At 36.8% G+C, this 19294-nt stretch overlaps 2 protein-coding genes and 1 non-coding gene across 6 annotated transcripts; 1 reads left to right on the plus strand and 2 right to left on the minus strand.

The window, feature by feature from the left end:
- Nucleotides 1–77: 77 nt before the first annotated feature.
- LOC140781500 (calcium-dependent lipid-binding protein-like) lies at nucleotides 78–12013 on the minus strand. The gene is made up of 11 exons (XM_073127491.1): nucleotides 11593–12013; nucleotides 10517–10618; nucleotides 9590–9640; nucleotides 8993–9113; nucleotides 7741–7859; nucleotides 7485–7583; nucleotides 6635–6715; nucleotides 6449–6534; nucleotides 4859–5084; nucleotides 3583–3750; nucleotides 78–649 (listed from the first exon to the last, which is right to left on the minus strand). The coding sequence occupies exons 1-11, from the start codon at nucleotides 11695–11697 to the stop codon at nucleotides 317–319; spliced, it is 1491 nt and encodes a 496-aa protein (XP_072983592.1). The 5' UTR covers nucleotides 11698–12013; the 3' UTR covers nucleotides 78–316.
- Nucleotides 12014–14887: 2874 nt separating this feature from the next.
- Nucleotides 14888–14959, minus strand: TRNAQ-CUG (transfer RNA glutamine (anticodon CUG)). Its single transcript has one exon. It is a non-coding gene; the product is annotated as a tRNA-Gln (tRNA).
- Nucleotides 14960–16968: 2009 nt separating this feature from the next.
- On the plus strand, nucleotides 16969–19096 carry LOC140782619 (protein NONRESPONDING TO OXYLIPINS 2, mitochondrial-like). Of its 4 annotated transcripts, none has more exons than XM_073129290.1 (4): nucleotides 16970–17131; nucleotides 17211–17329; nucleotides 17488–17562; nucleotides 18711–19096. In XM_073129290.1, the coding sequence occupies exons 1-3, from the start codon at nucleotides 17007–17009 to the stop codon at nucleotides 17505–17507; spliced, it is 264 nt and encodes an 87-aa protein (XP_072985391.1). In that variant the 5' UTR covers nucleotides 16970–17006; the 3' UTR covers nucleotides 17508–17562; nucleotides 18711–19096. The 4 variants fall into 4 exon arrangements, with proteins under 4 accessions (XP_072985392.1, XP_072985391.1, XP_072985390.1 ...); XM_073129289.1 differs by lacking the exon at nucleotides 18711–19096 and adding an exon at nucleotides 18208–18479; XM_073129291.1 differs by lacking the exon at nucleotides 17488–17562 and having other exon boundaries at nucleotides 16969–17131.
- The last annotated feature ends 198 nt before the right edge of the window (nucleotides 19097–19294 follow it).

Below are 19294 nucleotides of genomic sequence, written 5' to 3' on the forward strand. Positions count from 1 at the left end.
GGCTTCTTTAATATCAGAACCATATAGCAGATGTACAGAAAGACAATTAAATTATACAATGAGCTTAAGATCACATATAAGTATGAAAGAATAGTCATTTCTTTCACTTCTGTCTGGACTGTAAAGACAAATGGATCCAACAGTGAATAAATTAGTGCATGAAATACTTCATACAGAACGTAGACAAGAACGACGAAATCCGAAAATACTCTCAAGGAAGCATTATCCTATATAGGTACACTTGAGTATGATATAGTGTAGATCGTGAAAGACAAGAAAGATTCCCTAAGAACTAGCAAACTAGTAGCTATCCAGTTCAACGGCCGTTGCCTTGAGAAGCTGGAGAGATGTTCCCATTCCTCTTGGCACTACTGAACGTGCCTGTCACACTTTTACCCATGAACTTCCCAGCTTTGCTTAGACCACTGCCCACTGCACCAAATCCACTTCCAACCAGCCCGACGCCAGCCCCAAGTCCTGTACCAACCAGTCCAACTCCTGATCCGACCAATGAGGCTGCCCCACCAAGGGCATCCATCGTGCTTCCAATGAGCCCAGCTTCCTTCATCCTCCTCCTCTCCTCCATGGCCCTCTTCTCTAGTTCTAGAGCCTCTAGCTGCTCTTCTTTTGTAAATGGATGATACAAGACCTGCAACAACTCGGAGTAGTAAATTACCAGACCACTGGATACAGAGGTAAACAGACTGCATAAACATACATGGCTCATATGAACTGATAGCTCCATATGGCATAGATTAGAGTATTCGTATCAGTTTCTCTAGCGAAATATAGAAAATTTGGCTACTTTTTCTATTTTCAAGAAGCGCTCTTTTGTACTTATCAACATCAAAATCCCTATTCCATTCTCTAAACATTTATGTATTATTTATGTTTAAGCTTATTATCTATTAATTTTTTAAAAGTTATGCTATTCAGCACTTAAAAAGATCATATATTGTTAAGGATAGGGAAGCTACAGTGCTCCTCTACATTTAGAGAAGCACTGTAGCTTTCTCTGGATTCAGGGAATGGCTAGGGAAACAGATGTGAAAGGGTGTTTATCAATGTTACAGGCAGGAAAGGCAGGAGACTCAAGATTGAACTAACCCACGCATCTGCTCCCCTCTCAATCCACCTATAACTCCCATCTTCCAGAATCACATTCCCACCCCGTCATCGAGAGCAGCCAGCCCGATGTTTGTATGCAGCGGAGGACCATTTATTATGGGGACTTACCAATAAGGGAGATGCACAGAGGAAGAGAAGGCAGATGTTTGTTATAAACATTACAGGAATGGATTGCATATGTTGGCTTATCATTGCTTGGGAAGTCATTGATAGCGACTTTTGTTAGTTATAGAGGGACTACTTTACTCCTATTTTTTTCTCAATCAAGTCGCTTTCCCTCATTCTAGCTCATTTTCCTGACTTACAATTTCTCATATTATGATTTTCGAGATCAACTTCTGGGATCTGAACCAGATATGAATGCTCTTATAAACTCATTCACAAAAAAGATTAATAAATCTTCTGTCATAATGCCTAGTTCATAGATATACTAGGGCGCAATCTCCACTAAAAAATAATGCTATTCTAGGAAGATCGCACAAGTGGAAATATGAGGGCTGCCACTCAGATAGCGATCCATCAATGAATCACTCTTCATAGCTGGGCACTAGCAATTCATTGGGGAAACAGGTGATGATATTCATGCCTAAAGATAAATCACCATTAGATGAAGCTGAATTTTATCAATGACTCGGTTTGCTGAGCCCAGATTTCCAATCTCATAATTGTATCCAAACTGAAAGTTCCTTTGTCCTCTTCAATCTTACACATTTAAGAGTGAACGAAAAAGATGTACGAGAGAATTGGTCGGAGCAGAAGTTTCCGAATAATACATGCTTCAGATGAACATCATGTCCCTAGTGACAAATAGCTTCATCCTAGATTAGAAATTCACAGTGCAACAGAAGAAAAAATGGTAGAAAGAATGGTCAAAATTATCAGGAATACGTCTATACAGAAAATCAAATGCATACTACTGATATGATCTAGTCTTTCAAATGGAGCTGAAAGTTCCATTTGTGCAGGCATATTTCCAGTGTGCCATATGACAATTCACAATTAAATTTTTAGCACTACTATTGCCATCCATAATAAATATAATAATATCGTAATTGAGATAGGCATATATTTTCACTTGCATATGTATTAAAGGTTAGATGTGGCTTCATAAGTCATTTTGGGCCACATAGTTGTACCTCCATCCTAGCAGCTAAAAATGGTGGATTGAAGAAATACTTCAAAATCAAAGATGCACTTTTGGAAAGTAAGTGCATGGCTGAAGAACATCATATTGGAAATGCTGATTCTATGGCGAATAGAAATAATTAAGGAATTTCGCCACTAAAACATTCTAAACAAATTATATTTAAGGTTTTGTATCGCCTCAATATAACATGATTTGCATTAAGCCATTTTTGCCTCTTATCCTATTTCACATGATAGGCATTCTATTCTAATAGAAAAGAACAATTAGTCAATATGTAAGCATAAGAATCAGCTTTAAGGAGTGCACTTATTTTAGCAAACATGCAACAATGTGTTGACAAATCTCTTTCAAACATCCAACTCCTTTATGGTTCACAATTTCAAACATATCCAGATTAGCCGAAATGGATCAAGAAGACTGCACGGCCGAAACGGGCCAAACAACCCAATACGGGTTGTTTAAAAATTCTGGTCAGATCCATCCAAAATGGATCCGACCTAAGGGATATCAATAATTGACGCCCCCAAGACCCCAGCTACCCTCTTTTCAAAGTTTTAACTTTTACTCTATCTCTCACTCTCTTTCTCTCAAACTCTCCTACCACTCCTTGGATTTCATTGAGCTCATCCGACGCCCGATCTGAACTCTAGTAAATATTTTCTCTCTTTTGGTTTTCTTTTCTTTTGTTTTTTTTTTGTTTTTTTGTTTCTCCTCTCTCTCTCCACCCCCCCACTCTCTAACTCCTTTTCTCTGCCTCTCTTACTACTGCAGAGCAGTAGTGAAAAGAAAGATTTTTTTATCTCACTTCTACAGTAGTCATTTACTATCGCAAAAGTTTATTGGATCCAGCTCGGTATTTATCATAGTTTCAAAATTTAAGTAAGTAATTATTTTAGTTTTTAAGCTTCATATGTGAGTAAGTTTTATTTTTTTATTTTTCTACCATTTCCTCAAAAAAATTGGTAAACTTTTTGCATTTTGAAATAATTTTAAAATTTTATATAATTAAAAATAGTCTAATACTGTATCAGCAAATACAAACATCTAATATCTATAATTTTTTCAGGTAGTTGATCCCGACCTCGATACTCAAAACCTTGATTAGGAGAAACACTAACAACTCATATATAACAAATACAGCTCATAAATGAAAAATTATTGGCATTCATAAAAAAGAAAACATGGATATAATTTAAAACATTCACGAAAAAAAACATGTTTTTAATATGCAAGAGATGTACTATTGTAAATGCTATTTCGAATTAAAAGGAGTGAACAAAGCAAGTGATACAAAGCAAGATACAAACCTTTACAGTAAGTGTCCCTCTGTCTTTCTTATCTTTAACCTTTAATGTATCTAGTGATGACAGCAGCCCCAGCTCAAACTCCTTGGAAACCTCTGCTTCTAGATCAATCAGCGATAACTTGGCTAAGCCCAGCTTCTTATCCTGTTTAAGTTGATCTTCATCATAAACCTGCAAATACAAGAGCAACCAATAATCTGATATTAATTGCTGCATCCAACAGAAAATTAATGTATTACTTGGCCCATTAAATATAGTTTTAAATTCCAATACTAAATCAACCAATGAATAAGGGGTATCAGTTTGAGCTCAGCGCAAAATGTGAATCTTGTGTAAGGATAGTCCAGATGTCCATCCATTTATAAGATTACAAAACATTATTAGCTGGGACATTGCTGGATGCTTTTTCCATTTGGCCCGGATGCCCATCTCCTTACATGATAGCCATGAAATAAGATGCCAAAAATTTCCTAATATTTAACCTAAGTGATGAAATTTTTAGTTCCACACTAATGTCTAGGTAATAGGTCGTGGGTCAGTTTCAGAATTGACTCATGACAAAACCCAGCTCAAATGCCTTTCTACTATCCTTTCTGTCAGATTCATATGATAACAACCCTCTATAATCAATTATTTTCCTGACAGAGGTTATATAAGTACCAAAGGGGATAAATTTAAACCTACACTCATATGAGTTAACTAACAACCAAAGGCAGATGTTCATTGTTTCAATATTCTCCTAGAAACTAGAAAATGAAAGATTGACTCTAACAAAAGCTGCAGAAATTCAGCAAAGATTGCACGTCTGAATAGAAGGAAGAGATGAGAAAACAATACATAAAGCCACAAATTACTGATCTTTACGAGAAAATGGTTCAGTTAATGACTATTGTCAGTTTGTCACAACCTGATTTTGGAATAATGACCGGCCACGTACAAGAGAAGTACTTGAGATACACGAGCTTTAACATTTATATTCAAAACCCAATATGATAAAAGAATCAAATGCATAATAACAACTTTCTTTTACATAACCCAAATACTAAGTAGATAATTAGACTCCTAATTGAACTTTGGTTATAAATGCTAAGACTTCATGTTCTCAAAGTACTCTCTTAAGGTATATTGTTGGTCATGATTTTGAAATCGGATCGTGACAACTATTATATGAGAACATAATAAAAGGATGTAGCACACAACTAACGGACAATTCCAGAAGTAAACGTGGATTAAAGCACACACCAATCAAAAGAAGAGTACCCTTGGAAATATATTGTACCTCAAAGAAAAGAGATTGTGTTTCCTTGTCTTCAGCAATCAACTCAAACGTTTCATTCCATTCGGGATTGAGATTGTCATCGATTACTTTTGTTTTAACCTTGAACATGGGACGTACATAAACAACCACATAAGGATCAGATTTACCAATATATTCCTTATTTTTCAAACCATTTGCTTTTACTACAGTCACTGAAAGCCTGCCCTGCGGTTTAAGCTCCAGCTCACTGCAAGAAATTACATCTTAAGTAAGATTACCATATAATCAATACCATATGTATAGATCAATTTGTTTCATTAATGCTGAAAAATAAACAGAAGAACAAAAAAAATATGAAGTAGATAAAACTATTTAATCCATTTTGTTCAAAAAGCAACATAAAGATCCTGCCAGTATTTGATAAACATAACTAAATCAACACAATTGAAATACATATATGAGCATCACATGAAGAGAAGAAAGATCTTCATGTATTAAAATCAATTTGAAACATGGAATAGAGACAGAACATATCTAACTACATATTATAGAGACATGGAATAGGAATAGCTGACAAACTACAGAATATTAAAGGAAATACTACAATTTCAAAAACTATAAACAGTTTTCAAGAGTCTAATACTTCCTCAATACCATTATTGATATCTACAGAGGTTGGTCTTGATTCCAAAGAACAAGGTTGATGTTGACATTTTTATGTCTTAGCACTTCATCTTGCAGTTGTTTCTGCCAAAGTACAATTTTGACAACACAGCACAACCTTCCTTTGGCCCATATTGTGAGCAAATAACTTGATTCATCAAATTAAGCAGTATTTCAACCTAAGGCTGAAACGGAGAAGCTTATATGAAAGTGCAGGAAAAAAAAGTATTGTGGTGCAGAGTACCATAAGCCTAAAATGCACAAAAACACCAGAAAGATATGGAACAAAAGAAATAGGCACATATGATGGAATAAAGAGATCATCTCTTGTGCCTTAGTTACAATAATCATAAGGATGGAAAATTGGTGATGTTAGAAAGGCATGAGTAAATACTTTAGGGGGTTTAGAAAATTGTTATATTTCCCCTCAAGTTTACCATAAACAGTTGTAGAAATGATGGAATCTGATGTTACAGGGCAAAACTGAAACACACACCAAAAATCAACGGTAAAAAGAGGCATCGTTTATTTTTTTCATCCTTGCTCCATCCAGATGCCCATGTATCAGCAATAGTTAAGGGAATCAGTTATGGACTTATAGTGGATGTGAAGTATTTTCCCTGGTTTAGTATCCAGCCAGAAAAATTGGTTGCAGATGCCAGATTTGAGAAGAAAAAAAAAAGACATGGAAACTGGAACCTTCTGAGGAAAAGCTTTAATAGAGTATTAGAGTTAAAAATGAAGTCGGCTTTTGAAGACACTAGAGCTTATCAATATCATATCCGCTGCAAGCAACCCCAAAAGAATAAATTGATGAATGGGCAGAAGAGACTACAAAGATTCAGTTATACATAAAAAATCTAAAACAGTTTGCCTGATAAGTTCTAACCTGAATCAATCTCAAGGATGATAAAAATATCCATTGATTCAGTGAAGAAAGAATCTTACCTCATATCTACATCTACTCCGCCAAGTGGCACAACAATCCTATGAGGCCACTGAAGCATGTCGGAAACAATCGACTCCACAGTATCCTATTCAATGGGAACAAAAAGGCCAGATTCATAGGTAGTTCTAGACATGGGCTACTACAGGAAGTGAATGGTACAAAACTAGTAAAAGCAAGATACTTACATCAATCATGTCTGAAAGTCCAGGGATAGCAGTCAGGCTTCCTCCCACAGCCTTCAATGTGTAATCAATTCTAGGCTTTGGCTGAAATAAATATTCGTAACATTATTTCAGGCAATATAAGTATTCCAAATAAGCACTTTCTTGAAAACATTGCAAATGCCTCTATATTTAACTATCTGTAATTCTAATATAGAATGTGCCTAATAATTTATGACAGAATATATCTCCATATAGTGCCACTGGAAGCAAAGCATGTGTAGTGCAAAACTTTTTATAGGTTAACCATATGATTATATTACTTGGCAAATTTAACTTTACTCTGTTAGTCATTTATCAGATATTATATATATAGCTCCTCTAACAACAATTATCACAGCATTAAACATGCTCTCTCTATTTCATACGAGGAAGCACAGTAGTTCCATACTATAGGTGACTCATATAGGATAATATATCAGATAAGATACTTATCAAATATTTTAACAATCCAAATATTGCAGGTATGCTTAAATACTTCTTGAATAGTTCTGAGAGACCTATAGAGATGTCCAATTGAAGGAGACTAATATCTTTGATTTCTCCAGAAGATTTCCTTTGCGAAATATGTTGATCTTATTTTCTATTTTGAGAAATCATTTATGGATGTGTGTGTGTATGTGTGCCAATAGCATTTCTTCCACCATGCAGATCAGTATACATGACCATGCTATGCCAAATAACTAACTACAAACTTTTTTACTAAAATGATAATGTCATTTTATTGTGACATTTACACCACCAGCTGACAATTAATATACATAATTGATAGAAACATATCTTAAGAATTATAGGTGGATAAAATCACTCATACCTCAGCTAGGAGAGCAACAACAACAGCAGAGATGCAGGGAATCTCTTCAGAAAGTTGAAAAATGACACGGATTACAGTAAAAACCTGAAGATCTTTTAGCTGCAAAGTTTTAAGAACAATACGATATCAAAAATTATTCTAATAAAATAGAGTGCCTTTTCTTTTGTGGCAATTTTACTATAGAGAACAGAATACAATTTAAAGAAACCGAAATCTCAAAGACTAATCTCTCATTTCAAACTAAACAAACAAAAACCTGAATGGGTAGTGAAGCAACAACTGCTTCAACTGCAAGAATTATGCTTGGGTCTCCACCCCATCGGAAGTCAATATCCATTGTAATTTGGCCTTTCTTAAGGCTCTGAACACGGATACCTTCACAAAAATTAATAAATTCTTTTAGATAAAGTAACAGGCGTGATTTCTCCAAACTCTATTACAAAAAGAGAAAATTAAATAAATTACAATAGATGACTTCCCAACATTAACAGAAATAAATTTGTAGGATATAATAGAAATGATGATAGGTGGACTAGCATCACCAAGAACAATAAAAGGAAGCAAAGAAAAAAAAAAAAGAAGAGATGTCCACAAGGTGGAAACTGGAAAGATGAGCAGAAAGTTCCCTAGAATAGAGTATCCGACATCAGGTTGTCTATAGGGAGACAAGAAAAAGATAGACACCATAATATTTACCAATCACAAAGAAAAACATAAAGCATGAAGAGATATCTAATTAAAATTTTAAAAGATGATATGCAGTTATGCACAAGCATTTGCACCTGAACTAGCTTTAAACCTTCATTGTAATACAAGTTAAAGGCAGTTCTGGGAAGTAATTTGTATTTTAATATAAGAAGTTTACTAGTTTAGCTTGAATCACGTGATGGTAAAGAAGTGAGTGTTTATTTACAAAGTCTGCTCTCTGAGTGAATTCCTTCCTAAAACGTTACATTTTTTGCTTCAATTATAACAACATCAAAATCTGCCTGTAGGGCACGAGAAAGCAACTTTAGGCAAGAAACAGTCCTTACATGTTTAAATCTTTCTTTCTGTAGCACATTAATGGAAGGATATATCTTATTTGTCACAGTTAGTTTACTTGTCAAAGGTAATCACCTATGATATCACGATACAGACAAGACAACTAAAATGAGAAGCAGAAGCGAGAAATATTACTTTATAAGTTTATATATCCATTGACAGCAATACCAAATTATCACTTGAGAAATAGAATGATAAACGAATCCACCTTTATAATTTATATATCAAACGAAGTATTAAAATACAGTTGTAACCTAGATTATGCTTCAGGTAAGCCATACATATGATTAGAATCATTGAACGTAAGATTGCAAAACAGTCACATAGTAAAGCATGTAAACTCATCTCACTCATTATTTATATGTTTCCAGAGAACTCAAAGTAAGCTAATGACATTAAACCAACAAAGTGAGGAAGTACTGTATTCTCAAACTTGTACTTTGTTTAAAAATTTAAATACAAACCTTCAATCTTTGGTGGCACATGTCCAAGAAAAAATTTGCTGAACTTAAGTGAGGATATTCCAGCCGGTCGATAGTCATCAAGTAGTGGTTCAACGGATTCCTTAACGACCATAGTGGCTGCCTAAAACCATATACAAAATGGAAATTAGTAACGGATTTACATAATTAAAACTAGCATTTATTATCCAGAAATATTGGGTCTGGCTTTGTTTTATAGAGGGAGAATAATAATATAGATAGTTTGTATTACAACTCTTTCCATGATTAAGATTTACTAAATCAGGATGAAAATGTACTATAAAGATCTCATCCAGAAAGTTATAGAAGTCAAGTTTTTGACATAATCTATTTAGGCAGTGCAACCAAGTTACCCGATGCAAGATGCAAGCTTACACAACATCAGTGTGCTCCACAATATTACTATGCAGTTAAAATTACACAGAGGAACTAAACAGTGAAGAAATATGTGCACTTGGGAAGTGATAGCTTTCACAAAAAGCTTTTGGAATGTCATACAAAGACATTCTAGCTACAGAAGAGCAAATTAGAATAACCAGATTTCTATGTAACTGGGTCGAAAAAAAGGAAATTTCTTACTTGAGCAATAAAAGGCCAGAGTTTGCTCAGATGCTTGTTCAGCCATTTCACCTGCATGACAGAATAAAATCATGATTCTCGAGAACACTGCAAAATCGTAAAACCAAGTAAAACATGAAGAAACTATCAAAATTTTATCAGTACGAACAAGCGAGAGAAAATATTTTGTAAAAATCTTTGATTACTAGTATGCACTTGCAAGAATGTACCCATGCATTCTGTGTACAAGAGTGCAAACCTCTACGAGATTTCTATTAGAAATCCCATGGAGGTCGCATTGCATCATTTCAAGTGGCACCTTATTTCTCATCCTATTGAAGAAGGAACATTTCATTCAGGAAAAGAAGAAGAAATTCACTTGCAATTTCCCACCTGAAACATGGTTCACATGATAGTACAATTGGAAGATCACAAGTGGAGAAGAATTAACACCAGACAATTGACAAGATAAAGGACAATTCTGGCAAAACTGAATCGCTGGTCAACACCTTTAGTATAGAGTAGCTAACAACAGAGATGAAGCTCATGTTGGTGTGCTGAAAACACTTGTGTATTTCCTACATCGAAGAAGTTCCCACTACAAAGGGAAGGCAAAGTGCAAAACAAACTAGAGCTACTATCAATTGTCCTGACTCCATAAAAAACTAAGACCAAGGGTTCATGCAGCGTACACCAAAGGATGGAGTATGAATATATTTATTAAGTAGAAAGCAATTGATATTTCAACTTTGAAGAAAGAAAAAACTAAATCTCCATGATGCCATATGTTCTTGAAACATTTCATCCGATGACTGTTGCAGTTCATTATTTTCAAATTAATGCACCAAAAGGATATCTATGCAGATGGATAGTAATTCCATCACAATAAAGCAACTAAAAAGAATAAACTAGGTGACAATTTGCAGATGAAGATCAAATTGGACGTACCTGTTCAAAAGCTGGAAAAGATATCCATTCAGGAAAATTGTCACCACAAAGTTTCTTCAGATCATCTCTACTAAGAGAGCCAAGAAGTTTGATATCGACAGCCTGTAAAACAAGATTTTTAAGTCACATAAACTAAGAAATTGCTAAATCTAACTATCAAAGCTATTAAATCACTTCCATATTAGTGAGTGGAGCATATATCACAATCTTATAGATCATATGAATGAAGTGTTATCATATGAGTAAGGTGCCACAACATTGATGCAGGAGTTTCATTACATAATTTTGACGGCAATCAACTGAGGGAAAATTAAGTGTCTTATCGCTGTAAGAGTGCAGCCTTTTTACCTTTTAGTTTACTTGATAAAATAAAAACGTCCCAACAATGGGCAGGCTTTGCTGAGAATAATACTATATACATCTAAACTGTTTATACTCTTAGTAAGTATAGAGTGTGTACATACATATTTCCTACTGAAAAAGCATGAACAACAAAACTTAATAGACAGACTACAAGAACGAGGATCGTTGTGAGAACGCTTTAGATAACTTGCACAGCTGCATTATCTACTTCTTAGTCAGTGTATGACACCTGTTTTATTCTTCTTTTGCATTTTCTGAAAAACATAGCTCAGCCCTTTGTATATTCCAGCAAATGAGCACTACTCCCAAAAAATACTGCCAATATTAACAAATAAGGGTCTCCAGCTCACGACTGCTGCTTTTGTCAAATATTTCATTACTCTGAAATTACTAGTAATACAGTATCCTATTTCAAAATATACATTACATAACCAAATTTACTACTTTATCCATCCATCTTCTTCCACATCATTGCTGATTCATTCCAACAAGCCAAAGCCAATAACGTCAGCAACTCTAACACAAATTCAATTAGGTTAACCAAAAATTATTTACCAACGAAAATGACAAAAGTGACTCCCAATAAGAATGTTCTAACCATGTAATCCCAATATCTCCAATCAATTCGAGCATAGAACGAACTTTTGTCACAAAATCAGGAAATTCCAAGCAGGAAAAACTACTGTAGAAGAAAAGAAAAGATTTTAATCAACCTTGGTGGTGCGTTTGGTGCTGCGATACCTCATCATGCGGCTCCACCCAGCCATGAGAGCAATCCCCACCAAAATCCCCATCACCATGCCCGAGATCAACCCCATCTCTCTCCCTCTACCTCACCGAAACCACCACTTCTCTCCCCCTCCCAAGCCCAACAAAGCCAACAAGATTCCTTCTCTCCCTTCTATTCCCAATTCCTATTCCATTCTTACCTTGTATCCTTCCTCCCGCGCCAAATTCCACCGGATCCAAGGAGGAAACCCAAGAATCAAGAAGCGCCCATGAGCGAGAAGAGATCGGAAACGCCCGTGGAGGATAAGAGTTTATCGAGATGGGGACCGAATAGGAATAAGAGGAGTGGGGGGTTGAGACTAAGCCGTCGTCTATTAGTGGAAGCTGTAGAATAAATGTTAACTGGCGTTATTACTTATCCTCCCTATTCTTATAACGGATTAGGACGGGCGGAATAAGACACGTTACTATTCTTATTTCGGCTCAGAAGCTTCTCATATAACCAGGATAAAAGATATCGTTTGTCACTTGTCAGGGCTATTTCTGTCCAACTTTAAGATGTACTTCTACAAAATTAGAAACTTTCCTCATTTTGTATCTTCTAAATTATTTTTGATAGTAAGATTAATAAGTTTTTAAAAGGGAAGTCTTAATTAATGATCTTTACAAATATGCTCATTTCATATAAGAATATATAATGGAACGAAATTGCAAACAACTATTTACTCTTCACATTAATGCAACAAAAAATTCATGCTTATAATTATTTTATTTTTCTGTGAATGGGTAAGAATTTATTGCTTTGTTTAGTCTCTCCGTCGATTAAAATTAAAATATGAGAAAATTCAGCAATTATGGCACACGAGAGGAATCTCTATGAGAATTTGTGATTATGATTCAACATGTATTCATTCGTCTGTATTTTCTCTTATGTATTTTTTTAAATATATTAAAAATATCGCCGAATGATTATATTATTTCTCTAATGATTTTAAGTCTAACTTAAAGGAATTCTTAATATCATTCTGCAAGTAAAATACTATATTCCCATCAAAGACATGATGATAATTCTGGTCCATAATCTACATAGTGAGTTGCTTGCTGCACAATTGTTCTATGGCAATCTCTCTTTCCTTTTGCAAAGAATCACTACAGATTAACCTAACTACCAAGAAGAAAGAACTCTTATGCAGTAATTCCATGTTAAGCCCTTTATGGATAGTAATTAAATTTCTTAATGGCTATTACATATTAATATTTTCTTTACTTAAAAGCCAGAGGAAAAAATGGTAAGTGGATGGGTGGGTGGGTCCAAGTTGTAAAGCACTGATTAGGTTGGTTCCAAATTAGGGCCCATCTTATCATTAAACTTAAAAAATAATTACATTAGACCCTCTAAATTATTGCTAATTTTTACTAAGCCCATTATTTATTTATTATTTTGGCATAACTAGGAAACGAACAATATGCCAAGAAAATTTAATGATATTATTTTTGATAAAAAAAATGTAGGAATTTATATTGGATGTTGTTAGTGATTACATAACCCTATAACCCTCACCACTAGCAAGCAAAAGCCCTACCAACAGGGACAAAAATTTCTCTTGTCAGGTGCATCCAAAGGCATCATTTCTATCAGAGATAGTTAACCAGTCCACTACTTTGTTAGCTTTTCGAAAAATATAAGGAAAATATAATGAGTCACTCGGAGACTATTATAATGGAAGATATTGTATGCTTCTTGTTCAAAATATTGACTAATAGTTTCGAATCAATTTCGACCTCCACATGAGTCCATCTTTGTGTGTGAAGCATGATTAGCCTTCTTTCAAAGCCGTAGCTTCGACCGAAATTAATGATTAAAATCTGCCACCGAGACTTCCGACTATTATTCAAGAGCCTAATAAGGAGCACAGGATGAAGCACACCTCGTCAGGCTCATTAGAACCCGAGAACGAGCCGTATTCGGTGCGTCTAGATATAATTATCCCCCCCTAAATATAAATATATCAAGATTATTTATAACAATGCACCTCAAAAATCGTGTCATGGATGACATAGCTATATTTATATAGTTATAGCCAATCAAAACTTTTTTGCTGGAAAGGACTCGTACTCCCCCCCTCGTGACTATTGAACTGCCAAAGGTTTCGAAACGACCCAAATCTACCAGTCCATCAGCTTCTCGGGTCAACATTTACATTTATTGAGGCAAAAAATAATAATCATAATCAAGTAAGACTTGGTTGAGAGTAATAGTCGGCGACGAAGTCAAATTTAGATCAATAATTGTGGGAAGAATATACAGAGATGAAGAGAGTTGGCCGTTGGGACATCTCCCCCCCTTGCCGACACGCAACGTGCGGGCACGTATGCGTATGTATGTAATATTATGAACAACCCAAAGGCCCGCATCTCGTTGTCGTTGTCGTTGGCGTCTCGCTGTCCGTTGCCGACATCAAGCTTGCGATCCAGAAAGAATCTGAATGGCCCCTCGCTTTCGTCGCTTGCGGAAGCGGTTGGTCGTTACTTGCCCACACACGAGATCGGATCAGTGTACTTGGCAGCTTCTCATTGGCAATCACCTTTTCTTTTTTATCAGAAAAAAAAAAAAATATATATATATATATATATACTTTAAAATGTGTTCGACTCGATATATATATATTGAAAATTACTTACTGGTTAATATATATTCTAATCTTTCCGTTGGGCTGTAAATAGTTGAAAATTTAACTCTGTACTTCAAAACAATTTTTTTTTATAAAAAAAACTCTGCCAAAATTCACTGTCTGTTTATTTATTTAGCTATTTATATGTACTTATCCCTATAATCGCTCTTAAAAAAGCAATTTATATTATATAAAATTATGAACTTAAATGTTATAAAATGGATTAGAACCCACTTAGTCTTGTAAATAAATTCACAACTCACTTGAGTACAATATTTGGTGATAAGACTTAAAATAGCAATAACTTATATAAGTTGGTTGACTTGATTAAGTCAAAGTGAGGTTGAATTTTTTTTGAGCCCGAATATGAACTAGGAAATTAGGTTGATTCTTTAGGTCAGCTCATGTTAGAGTATGATAAATTTAATTCTAAGTGAATAGGGGCAAAAGCTAGATCGCTCATGTTCGGCTAGCAATCGGAAATTAGACAATAGAAGAAAATATTATTCTACAAATTAACTATTAATAAAATATGTTTTATTTATTTATTTATTTGATAGATTATAAACTTTTAGACTAATTATGATTCTAATGTCCACACAAAAAAAGGTCCCACCGAGATTTGAACTCGGGTTACTGGATTCAGAGTCCAATGTCCTGACCACTAGACCATGGGACCATTTCAGTGTGAAAAACACCTCATTTAAAAAACTATTTAAATTAATATTGCCATTTTAAAAAGCACACAAATATGTTGAACTAATAGTGAATATCTTTTACTGGAAATGCCAACCCAACGCAAAAATAAATTAACTGTAAACAAGTTTAGATCTAAAAATAAATTTATTTTATAACAAATTATAATTATTACTTTCATGTGATTTAGCTTTTTTTTTTTAAAATATCGTTGTGTTTCAAACTTAAACTACTTTTATTCTATACGTACAGGTGTAAACGAGCTAAGCCTAAGCGAGTCTGGCTCAAGCTCAGCTCGAAATTACTTTTGAACCTCATAATTCTGCTCGTGTTTAGTTAGGCTCAGCTCGAGCCCGAGCTCGGGCTCGATTAGAGGATGAGGCGATGGCCGCGTGGACGGCAAGTTGCCAAAGGGGTGGGAGACAGATGGAGAAGGAGGCGATGATGAGGAGATGGTGAATGAAGGAAGAGGAGGAAGCTGATGGAGTGGATGAAAAAGAGGAGGCCAACGCCAAGGAGATGTAAGAGGAGAAGGCTAACAGAGGAGGAGGAGGAGGAGGTCGACGGAGAAGAGGAGATGGCGCCGTGGTGGTGGCTAGGGGTGTAAACGAGCCGAGCCTGAGCGAGCCGGCTCTGGCTCAGGGTCGGCTCGAAATTAGTTTCGAGCCTCATGATGTTGCTCAGGCTCGGCTCAGCTCAACCCGAGCCGAGCTCGAGCCGAGCCTAAGCGAGCCGGCGAGCTCGAGCAAAGCTCGAGCTCGATTAGAGGCGGTGGCGACGTGGGCGGTGGCGACATGGACAGCGGCTTGCCGAAGGAGTCGGAGACGGATGGAGGAGGCCAACGACGGAGGAGGAAGAGGAGGAGGAGGCCGACGGCGAAGGAGGAGGAGGAGGAGGCCGACGGAGGAGGAGGCCGACGGAGGAGGAGCCGACGGAGGAGGAGGAGGAGGAGGAGGCGGAAGGGAGGAAGGCGTGGCGCTGTGGTGGTGGCTTGCCGTCGTTGCCGATGGAGGCCGACGGGGAGGGAAGAGTGAAGGTGATCAGGTGGATGAGGGTGAGAGTGAAGATGAGGGTGGGGTGGGGGAATTGAGGATGGGGAAGGTGGTGATGGGAAAGGTGAAGTAATTAATGAGGGTGGGGTATGTGAGGGTAGGTGAGGGTGGGGTAGGTGAGGGTGATGAATATTGTGTTACGGGTGAGAATGAGTTAGTGAGGGACACGTGGCAATATTTATTTATGCCACGTGTCCTTAGTCATATGGAGTCAGGCTATCGAGCCTATCGAGCCGAGCCTGAGCGAGCCGACTCCAGCTCAGGCTCGGCTCGATATTAATTTCGAGCCTATTATGATGGCTCGGGCTCGGCTCAGCTCTGATCGAGCCGAGTCGGACTCGAGCTTCACCCGAGCCAAGCCCGAGCCGAGCCCGAGCTGCTCGTCAAGCCTGACAGCCCTAGTGGTGGCTTGCTAATGGAGGCGGGTGAGGGTAGGGTAGGTGAGGGTGGGTGAGGGTGATGGATGGGTTACGGGTAAGGGTAGGGTAATGAGTGACATATGACAATATTTTTTTATGCCACGTGTCTTTAGTTATAGCTAATCAGATTATGGAGCTTATCGAGCTTGTTACAACGACTCGGGCTTGGCTCAGCTTTGACCGAGTTGAGCCAGACTCGAGCTTCAGCCGAGCCGAGCTTGAGCTAAGCCCGAACCGCTCGTCAAACTTGACAGCCCTACCTATAATAAGGCTTAGACCCATTATAATATTAGTGTTAATATTTTCTTTGCCTATATATTTTAAATTAAAAATATATAGGCAAAGAAAATCAGGCTAAATCTTAAGGGTGTAATTTTTTAATTTTATCCAATATTATAAACATATTTACTTAGGCTCTATTCATTAAAAATAATCAACCTGTAAATCGAATAGCGGTATAATCGGATCCTACTGCTACCCTACGCCAACCCGCCCTGTTAGGGTTTAAGGAGGGTTTAACTCCATTCCATTCATCTCACCTGACTCAAGGTTGGGAGAAATGGCGTCGCTCCGCGCCGCTGCTACGGTCGCCGCATCCGCCGCCAGATCCGCCGCGCTCCGATCGAAGACCCTGCTACCCAAGCCGTCGCCTTCTTCGGGGAGAGCCACTCCTCTCGTTCGCAGGTGAGCCGGCCCTTCTAAACCCTAGATTTCTTACTCTCTTTAAACCACCCCCCCAATTATAAGAGCTTCCCGTCTCCAGATCGATTGCAGCGTTGGGAAGCGTGGAGTCTCTGATGCCGCTCCACAGCGCCATCGCCTCTGCCCGTCTCAAATCTTTCATCGCAGTCGATTCCTCCTGCTGGAGCTGGCTCTCCCAAGGTAACTCCTTTTGTGAATCTTTCATGTCTAAATCGAAAAATTGTAATCTTTGGTAGGAAAATTGGTTAGATTATTTCAGTAGTATGAACCTTTTGAAAGCAATTTAATATGGGCTGGGAAGTTATATGGATAGTGATACTTGTTATCAATTCTGGTAGGTTTAACCAAGCGCATCTGATCAATGGTAGGAAGGGTGCGACAGAGAAGATAGGGAGGTTCCAATTTGAAGACATGTTAGTTTCTTTTATGATTTATGTGGCTTGATTTGTTATTCCATAACCATAAGCTTCTGGTAGGGAATTAGAATACTGGTGACGATGGCTCTACTAATGCGGAAGATATTTATTCTTGGAAACATATCAAAGAGTTGTTGCCTTGATTTTGTTTGAACAATAATGGAGCAAAAGGCTGCTTTTGCTACTTAATGTTTGTTTAAGATGTGATGCTTTATTCTTCTCTTCTATCTTGCAACTTTGTGTCAACTTTGCAACTATGGGGAGACGGCAGAAGTTTCAACTATTCCATGCGCATGAAACATGCTTGTATAGAACTGTTGAACTGCCTGTACATACATTTTGCATCTTGCAATAAACAAATCATTGATGTGAAAATAATGTTTTTTAATCTAGTTGTTTCATTTTCATTTGTTAGTTTACATGGTTTCATCGTGCATCTCTAACTTCATCATGCATTCAGTTAGAGATGAATGGTGAAGAAGTGCTTTGACAGTTTTTTCTTCTATCTAGGTGAATGCATTTGTTTCTTCTTAATTTGTTTTGAAGCTTTTATGAAATTTCCCATATAAATTTTCAGTATCCTGTTCCATATGGTATCATATCCCTCATTATCCTGACTTGCTTCTGTACGCCGTGATATAGGACGTGCTTTACCTTTGTGACGAAGGTGTGCTGATTCTATGGGCGGAAATAGTTCCTAGAGCTTCTATGTCATTTTGAGGAACAAATAACCATGTATTAGCATGGATGTGCTGAACTTTATCAAAAGGCTAAAAAAGCAAACTTACCTCTTATGTTCTTTAGGTTATTATGTTATTTTCTTCTTGAGATGGCATTTATCAATGGATGATGGTTTTGTAATCTTCTTTAAACTAACTCTGGTTCCTAATATAATATTTTAGTTTCTATAGAAATTTCATGCAGGTGAATTTGGCTTATTTTTCACGGCCTTCTATACAGGCATTATTCTAGTTTTTATTATTGCTCCCCTGCTATAGATTTTAAATGTTTTTCTGGTTACTGCATGTTGGCGTTGTTTTCCCAACTTGAATTTATATTTTACATGTATGTGTTATATAATAGGAGGGTGGAATTATAGTCTTTCTGATTAATTTGCATTTCCTTTGCTGAATATGGTGTCTTAGACTTCGCTGTCCCTCGGTAACGTTGGAAGCCTGCTGCTGTTTCCCACCAAGCTTGCTGCCGGGTTACCATATTCTCTCCTTTATCTTGATGACTCCTTTGTTCTGCTGCTTGTGTAAAGAGAGATTCAGAGCAAAACTTATATCAAGCACATCTACATGTCCTCCTTTCCTCTTTTTTTTGCAATCAAAACATTGGTAGAATCAGTTGGCATTGCTTTCATCATCAAATTATATTCGTCTATGCTATGTAGGTTTGGGCGATTTAAGGGTAACAGTCTGTCTTGTGACCTTATCAAAGCAGTAGTCTTGTGGAATACTATCTTTGTAAACTTAGCACTATTCAAGGAATGACAATTAAAGCGGGCACCAAAAAGTCAGGACTTAAATTGATTATTGATGAGCTTTGTTATTGAGATTGTTGCTATGTCTTGAACTATAGGGATCTAAAAGAGATGAATGGTCATAACTTCCATGGTCCAGATTGCTGTTTCTAACGTTGTCACTATGTACCTGAATTATTTGTCTTATCACCATGAAAATAGATCCTAACCGACGCTACTTTTTGGGGATAAGATTGTGCTTTT

The sequence above is a fragment of the Typha latifolia genome, chromosome 2 (genome assembly GCF_019914945.1).
Source record: "Typha latifolia isolate L0001 chromosome 2, TyphaL0001v2, whole genome shotgun sequence".
NCBI lineage: Eukaryota > Viridiplantae > Streptophyta > Magnoliopsida > Poales > Typhaceae > Typha > Typha latifolia.

Bases quoted from the DNA above. Each gene is read 5' to 3' on its own strand.
- LOC140781500 (XM_073127491.1), bottom strand. From the start codon at position 11,697: ATGGGGTTGATCTCGGGCATGGTGATGGGGATTTTGGTGGGGATTGCT. The intron at 10,619-11,592 runs GTTGATTAAAAT...CTTGTTTTACAG, and splicing joins GCACCAAACGCACCACCAAG to GCTGTCGATATCAAACTTCT. The intron at 9,641-10,516 runs GTACGTCCAATT...TCTGTCATGCAG, and splicing joins CTTTTCCAGCTTTTGAACAG to GTGAAATGGCTGAACAAGCA.
- LOC140782619 (XM_073129291.1), top strand. From the start codon at position 17,007: ATGGCGTCGCTCCGCGCCGCTGCTACGGTCGCCGCATCCGCCGCCAGA. The intron at 17,132-17,210 runs GTGAGCCGGCCC...TCCCGTCTCCAG, and splicing joins GCCACTCCTCTCGTTCGCAG to ATCGATTGCAGCGTTGGGAA. The intron at 17,330-18,710 runs GTAACTCCTTTT...ATGGTGTCTTAG, and splicing joins CTGGAGCTGGCTCTCCCAAG to ACTTCGCTGTCCCTCGGTAA.